This window comes from Nicotiana tabacum, chromosome 24, assembly GCF_000715075.1.
Source record: "Nicotiana tabacum cultivar K326 chromosome 24, ASM71507v2, whole genome shotgun sequence".
Classification (NCBI taxonomy): Eukaryota; Viridiplantae; Streptophyta; class Magnoliopsida; order Solanales; family Solanaceae; genus Nicotiana; species Nicotiana tabacum.
The window spans coordinates 83,582,622-83,591,451 of NC_134103.1; the positions used below are offsets into that span (position 1 = coordinate 83,582,622).

The 8,830-nt window shown below is 34.3% G+C and overlaps 1 protein-coding gene across 1 annotated transcript; it reads right to left on the reverse strand.

Annotated features, from left to right (window-relative positions):
* Positions 1-370: 370 nt before the first annotated feature.
* On the reverse strand, positions 371-2,901 carry LOC107828734 (large ribosomal subunit protein uL23-like). Its single transcript, XM_016656101.2, has 3 exons — positions 2,762-2,901; positions 1,314-1,677; positions 371-675 (listed from the first exon to the last, which is right to left on the reverse strand). The coding sequence occupies exons 1-3, from the start codon at positions 2,775-2,777 to the stop codon at positions 591-593; spliced, it is 465 nt and encodes a 154-aa protein (XP_016511587.1). The 5' UTR covers positions 2,778-2,901; the 3' UTR covers positions 371-590.
* Between the last annotated feature and the right edge of the window lie 5,929 nt (positions 2,902-8,830).

Consider the following 8,830-nt stretch of genomic DNA (forward strand, 5'->3'; position numbering starts at 1 on the left):
AAAACCGTACCTCATTATTTGATTTGCAGGAAAATTTCATTGTTTAAACACAGAATGGTGTAACTCAATGGTCGATAAAGTGGGAAAATATCATGTTAAATCAGAGTTTAAATCCTAGTAAAATAAACACATTTGGTCTTTTTTTCCATTAGTGGAAAGGCGTATAAGTTGACAAGACGTTAATGATATAAAATAAGGTTCACTGTTATGAAGCGATGAGAGGATGCTTTCTTGCATGACTAGTGTGATTTCACTTGTTTTACTTTGAGAATTTCTGAGGGGGCAGAAAATTCAAAGAAAAGAAAAAGAAGATACGTGTGCTCATTATGCAATAATTCAGTGCAGAACTAAGCGAGCCAGATGTTGATTGTGAACTTGATCTCCACTCTTAGGAGTTTAAAAGCTTCAAAAACTAAGCTTAAAATAAACTTAACAGAAACACAAGCTTGCCTGACTTATGGAACAAAACACATCTCTGAAACTCAAATATTCAAAATAAATCACCCAAGGCACTTCCTGTTCAAAGTTTCTAAAGAACTCATATCCAAAATTTCAGGGTTGACATAAAAATTCAAAACTAGGTAATCAACTTAGATGATTCCAATTTTGTTAGCCACATCCAAAGCATCATAGTCAGGCGTCAACCTCACATAAGCCTTCTTTGTTCCATCGGGCCTGGACAAGGTAGAGAAAGTAGCTTAGCAAAGGCAGGCAAAAGTTACGTGCTATTAGTACATCATGCCCCTTTACAATTTTGAATTTAAGAAAATGACCTTTTTAGATCTCTTAAGCGTAAAAGAGAGATCTTAAGTGTAAAAATAAATCTCTCATGTGTAAAAAAAAAAGTAGGGTCATAAAAATAAAAACAAGTTTGTAAAAAGCCAAAAAACCAATTGACCAAAAGTTACTAAGCATGAAAATTTGTACCGAAAATAGTAAAAGAAACAGTCAAGCTTAAGATTCATAAGCATTCTAAAAAATGACTTAACTCATTGTGCTACGAATGTGAATAACTAAACTTTTTGTATTCATGTTACTTTTCACAAGTCGTTTACTTTATTTTTAAAACAAGGAAGAAATCATTCACTTTCTCGACGTTGAGCAGATTTGATGGAGGGGGATAAAGGTCTAACTGGTCCTTGGACAAAAACATCACGCCATTCTAGTTAAATACAGGGAACTGTTAGCATGCAAATGTAATTCTATATAGCATGTTAAATGAACCACAACTAACTGACACGTCATGGTCAATCATGCCAGGTAGTTATAACGAGCAACCATAAAAGTTTACCAGGGAGAAAAATGCATATTACCTGATCAAGGTATTGACTTTCTTTGTCTGGATGTCATACATTTTCTTCACTGCATCCTTTATCTTCTTTTTGTCAGCTTTGATATCAACGATGAAGACAAGGGTATTGTTGTCCTCAATCTTCTTCATTGCAGACTCAGTGGTAAGAGGATATTTTAGGATTCCGTATTGATCGAGTTTGTTCCTTCCGGGTGCACTAATGCGGGGGTACTTAGGATTCCTATCCTTCTTCAATGTCTTAGGTCGATGGAAAGTAACTTTTGTCCTTATCTTTGTTGACTTCTTCTTAAAGGTTGATCCTGACTTAACAGCCTTGGCAGCCTTGACAGCCTGGGCTTTGGGGTCTTTCTTTTTGGTCAAATCAACTGCATACGGAATTTCGAGATTACATTAACAGAATCAAGTTGCAGAATCTATGCCAGTTTACTAAGAGCTGCAACAAAACATACTCCAATTTTCGAAATAAAACTAACAAGTCATAGAACAGTTTTAGCTCATGGTAATTACTAATTAGAAGCATGTCCAAGATACAACGAAGTCTCTCTTCTGGTCTATGTTACAAGGATTAATGCTGAAGCACCCGTGTTGGATCCTCCAAAAGTACACTACTTTGGAGGATCCAACACGCAACCGGCGACATTTTCGGAGAGTCCGAGCAACATAGCTTCTGGTAACCTATTCATCATGTGTCTTAAAACAATTAAATCTACTGTTCCGATAGACAGTAGACACAATTATCAGAACGGCAATCCTGTTGAGATAAACAGCAAAAACTCATTCACAAGAGACTCTATTCCCAAAAACCACTACAGTCTATGACCCATCACCTCAATATATAAAGATTCTTTAAGTTCTAAAGTCCCAGGTAATACATTCTTTTTCAACAAAAAGAAAGATGATAATTATTGGTTGTCTATTGGATCAGGAAATGCAACAAAAACTCAATAATACCAGCCTCTATTCAACAACATTAACCTTCATATAATCATACCCTAACCTTAACCAAGCCACTATACCCTCCCTTCCCCCACTCCATCCCCACCTTTCAACCAGCTTCAATCTAGCAATAGAGTAATGTACCTCACCAATAACAACAAATTCAACTAAGCATCAATCCCAAACTAGTTGCAATCACTTATATAAGAAGATCAATATCTAATATGCTCTAGTTGGCTCTGTTTCATTCCAATGTCAATAAAAAATCTTTTAAGATTAATTAGGACTGCAAATTTTCCAAATCTCACATGTATATCTACTTATTAAGCAATAATTCAATAACCAATGGCACAAATTAGAATAAAGTACAAAGAGTTAGATATCTTCTGTAATTAGCAAAAATCTAAGAGAAACGCCAAATGCTAGACAATATTTGTCACATTTCCGATAACACAAACAGATTCATAACAGAAAATCAGATATGAAGAGATAACGGTAGAGAAAAAGGTATACCTTTAGCTGGAGCCATAGCTGAGGACAGTGCTAAAAACCAACGCGATGGCTTTACCTGAGAGAAGCTGTTTAGCTCTGTGGTTTAGGGTTTTGGCAATGTGGATGAATATGACATATTTGTAATTGGGGCCGAGTTTCCAGCACCTGTTACTTGGGCCCGGCCTTGACATCTAAAAGACGACGCCAATTAGGAAGAATTAACCCAAATAGCCGCTCACCTAATTTCTTAAACTAAAAATAGACGATGAATATATAATTGATATATAATATATGTATTATTGTGTATAATCAATGTCCAATTACAGTTAAAAAGTTTGAAAATTAAGTGAACAAGTTATACTAAAATTATAATATGGGAATTATAATAGTATAAAAATTAAATAAGAATTGAATTATTTAGTGGATATATTTTATTAATAATTTTTGGTTAATTAGATTAAAATAAGATATATATAAAGTATGATATAAAATATGTATTTGATTTTATACTAGCTAGATAAACCTAGATAAACTTTTATTTTTAATTTTAACATTTGTTTTCTCAAAAAGCTTTAGTAGAAGAGCTTTGGAGAAGGACAAACATTGTTTTGTTTAAGGGTATTCATACAAACCGGAAAAACTGAACCAAACCAAAAATCGAACCAAACGACCAAAAAAACGATATTTTTTTTGTTTGGTTTGGTTTTCATTTTGAATTTTAAAAATCGATTAAATTTGGTTTTGGTTTTGGTTTGGTTTTAATTAAAAAAATAACCGAAAAAATCAAACCAAACTGACTATAGAAGTAGTTATTTAAAATTTATTATTATACCAATATATATTATTTTATACAAAATTTTTAAAATTTTATGGTACATGTTAATCGCTATTATAATAATCTAGTTCTTTGCCTTTTAAATTCTAGTTTGATTGGTAGTTTTCTTTGCTAAGTACAAGAATATATTTCATGTTAAAAAAATTTATTTTTAATTGAGTCCTTAAATAATTCATTACTATTTGATTCAATTATCATCAATATATTTTGGTAAATGATAGATTTCTCAAAGAGCAATTGGTTTGATAGTGCTACATGAAAATGTGGTCATCGGAATATGTGTGACTCATATTTAAGAAAACCCCCATAAAATAACCGAAAAAACCGAAAAAACGACAAAAATTGACATAAACTGAATCGATAAAAACCGACTTAATTAGTTTGGTTTGGTTCCTATATTTGAAAAAGCGACTTACTTGATTTGAAAAACACCCCTAGTTTTGTTGATTTATCGTGAGATTATCAATCCGAAATTCGTTACTCCATATACAGTGTGATATAAAAATAATATAACTTTGTTTACCCGAAAAACGGATAGAGTTGAATTTATACGTAGTTCTAAGGATACATGGTATAACTTGGCACAAATCGGAAAGTAAGTAGAAATATATTAAGTATTGACTGTATAAAGAATGAAATACAAACCAAACTGAGTGGAAGTTATTTTATGAACAAGCAAGATGAATCAATGTACTAAGCCCAAAAAGAGATCATCTAAATATGAATATCAGTATGTTTTTCTCTGTGAATATCAATAATATGAGAGTGTATGAATGCCTTTATCCTCCCTCCCTTATAGAAATAATAGTCATCCCTGGGAGATTCTACTTTGGATATAATTAAAAATACATAGTGGGGAACCCATGATAAATTAGTTTTTTCCTAATTCCCGCCGAGATTTTCACCCTCAGTGCGGTCGTAATGGCTCTTGTCTCTTGGCTCGATCTCAATCGGATTTGGTATTGGTCGATTTCCAAATTTAGAGCTCGATATTAACTCGAGGCTCGATATCGACTCGGGCTCGATATTGGTCAGTCTTTGGTTCTTAGACTCGATGACACCACCTCACATCATAGTTCGATTTGGACTCGAGCTCGGTAATGAGTTCGAGCTCGGCATTCGATCGGTCCCAGAAATTTGAGCTTGGTAACCTGACTTCGGATCTCATCCCGATATTATGAAGATGACCTTCGGTTCATTATGTTCCAATCTTGACTATTCATACGAAGGTCGAAATCGGTTTGGACCGTATACACACTTGTAGAATAAACAATCTCGAGAATAAACAATCTCGAGATTGTTTAGATCAAAATAAAAGAATTCAACTAAACACAAAATATAACTATAGATGGTTCATATCACAATACATTTTATCCTAAAATTATTATTTCCTATCCATAAAACCAAATGATCCTTATGATTTTACTCCCTTCGTTCTTAGCATAGTTAATAGGGAGTAAGGAAGACTCACATATGACCCAATAAATATTGAGTTTCAGATTCATGCACGGTATAATTTATAGGGATAATTTTATATTTTTACTATAGAAAATATAGAGAACTTAAATGAGAAAACATAATCACTGGGGATTTATATAGCCAAGTTTATTTGTTTGGAACTGAGTTGTGATTGTTGTTGTAATTGTACTTAATTTGTTTGACAATTTATTAGGCTGGTGAATGTTTGAGGATTTTGATAAGCAGATTGTTTTCTAGACGTTGAGAAATTTCTTCAGCTGCCCCTAATATTTATTTTAGATGACGTCTTTGGCTCAGTACATTAACGCAGTGGCTCGGCCACCTTATAGGAAGGGGATGACACCTCTTCGCGGGAAAAATATACTGTAGGTAGGTAAAAAAAATTATATATATATATATATATATATATATATATATACTATGTATTGATCCCTTTAATTTCCTGGTATGTTTACTTTTATATATTTTGATACCCCTTAACGAAAAATCTGGCTCCGCCACTAGATTAACGTGTTAACTATAGATTGGAGTAACCATCAAGGGACAACGATAAAAGGGCAATGGGTCAAGAAAAAATAATTCAATAATTATGGTGACCTATCATAGCTTTTTCCTTGAGATCTATCTTGAAAATTATGTGGAGCATAAGTGCAAGCTATATCTTTTTTGGGGGACTATTTTCAATAAAAAATGAAATCACAGTCTGATGTTTAGTTGTTAACTTTTTTGCACTCTCAACCAGCATGCAGAATCTTGTAGTTTTCCAAACATGTCAAATTGACCATATATAAAATAATAGAAAACGAGAGATTGTCTTTTTAATGTTAACAATGATAGAAGTGTGGGGTCTTTGTTGTATATGTACTTATTTTGGGGCGTTCTTGTGTAACTAATAATTTTTCTCTACAAGTATATTATCGAACCTTTTTTTTTGTTTCCCACCCGGTGTTCGATACCCGCATTGGATCTCGACTATATTCAGATTCGCGCCGCGTAGGATCCCATTCGGGGGAAAGCGCTCCCTGCCAATAATTTTTTCATACCCAGGGCTCGAACTCGAGATCTCTGGTTAAGGAAAGAGCAATCACATTCACTGTACAAACATGATATTATCGAACCTGTTTGCATAAGGGGCTGCCTACTTCTTCAAGCAAAAAGATGGAAGGAAATGAACTAAATTACAGAAAATTAATCCGTAAAACACTGAGTGAAACTTCTCACATTTTAGTGGTGAAAGACAAAATGGGTAGTAGGTATTCCAAATTGAAATGTCCATTTACTTAATGTTCTTTTCATGTTGGCTACTATAGACAATAAATTTGCGTCGAAAAAATAAAATCAAGACCGAAAAATATTACAACAATCGTATTATTTGATTTTAAATATTTGAGTGTACAATCTCTATGAATCCTTTGATTCTTCTTTCTAATAGTAAATAAATTCAAGGGCCTTTGAGCTTGATTTTGAATCTATATTTATTTTCACGAACGATGATCTTGAATTCAACTAGCACGAACTTTGATTTGAACTCGCACTCCTTGAATCTTGACTTGTTCTTCGTTCTTGAGCTTGAACTTGAACTTGATTGCTTGAAGCTTGAAACTTGTAGAGAAATTTGCGGCGTTTGATCTACGAGCTCTTTCTTGCTTCTTGTTATAACTTCCGATGTCTTTTCTGGGTTATGAAAACCCCTATTTATAGTTGTGGGAAGGAAGAGTTATGATAAGAACAAACTCTTTCCGACCAATCAAATTGAAGTGTGACATGCCCGCTTTTGATTGGCCACAACATGTCACTTGCACATGCGGCGCGATTTCATTGGCCTTTTAATGTGACTTGGCATGCCTTGTCATTTTGACACGTGGCATGATCCTATTGGCTCTTCCGCTTGACTTAGCGTGCCACGTCATATGACATGTGACACCGAACTGGGCCTCTAGGAAGATGACATCTTGGGCTTAATGAAGTGGGCTCATCACTTTAGCCCAACTAAATGGGCTAGCCCAATGGATTAAGACTTATTTATTTAATTATATATATTGAAGTTATATAATTAATTCAATTATATTTGCCAATAATATTTATTTGGACCAATATATCTTGAATTTTAATATATAATCCTTGAACTGTCGGGGTGTCTAAACTTTTGAAAACTAGGCTTGAAGTATTCATATTAGTATTCTTGAACTGGCTTAAATTAATCATATGAAATGTTAAAGTATTTGAACTTTATATTTCAAATATCACTGTTACATGCCTCAAACACATGGAATGTAAAAGCTATTAAATTTAAATTCCAAGATCACTGTTGCACTCCGTCACGTGGCTTTGTAATCCTTATTGAACTTGGTTTGCCATTGGTTTGCCATCTTTTCTTGGCAAAGCACTCCCTTTTTGTCTCTAATAAGAACACTGTCATGACTATTAGAATTTTCAAAAGGCAACTACAAACAATTTATTCCCTTTTCATGTTGGGAACGAAATCTTGTCCCACATCGCCCAAATAGAATTTTAATGTCAAATTTTGACAGTTATATAAGCCTCACACCCGTACGCTTAGTGAGCATCTAATTGCAGCAAGTCACCCACCCCCGCTTCATGTTTTGAAAATCAGGAAGCACTAGTGCGAAGGTAATTTTCTCCTTTTATTATTTTGCACTTTTTGTTTCTTTTTTCTTTTTCGTTTTAGGTCAAGCAAGAAGGATATGTTTTTGTCTAACAAGATAATTCATGCATGAAAAAGACAATCTTAGGGTACTCATCATAACTCGAATATTGGAGAAATTACTCTCATGGGCCAATTATCGGAGAGATTATTCTCAATGCGGCTCGACTATCGGAGAGATTACTTTTAATGTGCCCCGACTATCGGAGAGATTACTCTCAATGTGCCCCGATTATCGGAGAGATTACTCTCAATGTGCCCTGACTATCGGAGAGATTACTCTCAAGAGACTTACATGTCCACCTTAAGATTGGAAAATATAGTTTTCTTTTAAGGACAAACACACGAAGATGCCAACTTAAGGTGCAAAGGGACTTATATGTCCACCTTAAGATTGGAAAGTTATAGTTTCTTTTTGAGGAAAAACCCACGAAGAGGCCAACTTAATGTGCAAAGGGACTTATATGTCCACCTTAAGATTGGAAAGTTATAGTTTCCTTTTAAGGACAAACCCACGAAGAGGCCAACTTAAGGTGCAAAGGGACTTATATGCCCACCTTAAGATTGGAAAGTTATATTTTCCTTTTAAGTACAAACCTACGAAGAGGCCAACTTAAGGTGCAAAGAGACTTATATGTCCACCTTAAGATTGGAAAGTTATAGTTTTCTTTTAAAGACAAACCCACGAAGAGGCCAACTTAAGGTGCAAAGGGACTTATATGTCCACCTTAAGATTGGAAAGTTATAGTTTTCTTTTAAAGACAAACCCACGAAGAGAGGTGCAAAGGGACTTATATGTCCACCTTAAGATTGGAAAATTATAAAGCTTCAACTCGAAGACTTCGTGGACTTGACGGCATTGACTTGAATATTTGGAAACTTTGAAGATTTGATGGACTTTGCAGACTTCAACTTGAAGAGTGGCGAACGTGAAGACTTCAACTTGAAGAGTGGCAAACGTGAAGACTTCAACTTGAAGACCGACAGACTTGAATATTTCAACTTGAAGACCGATGGACTTGAAAACTTCAACTTGGAGACTTGGAGGGTTTAAACATTTCAACTTGTAAAGCAGCAAACTTGAAGACTAGAGGACTTAAAGATTTGGTGA

Coding starts and splice junctions, on each gene's coding strand:
- LOC107828734 (XM_016656101.2), bottom strand. Junction 676..1,313: donor AAAGTCAATACCTTGATCAG/GTAATATGCATT, acceptor TACCTTGTCCAG/GCCCGATGGAACAAAGAAGG.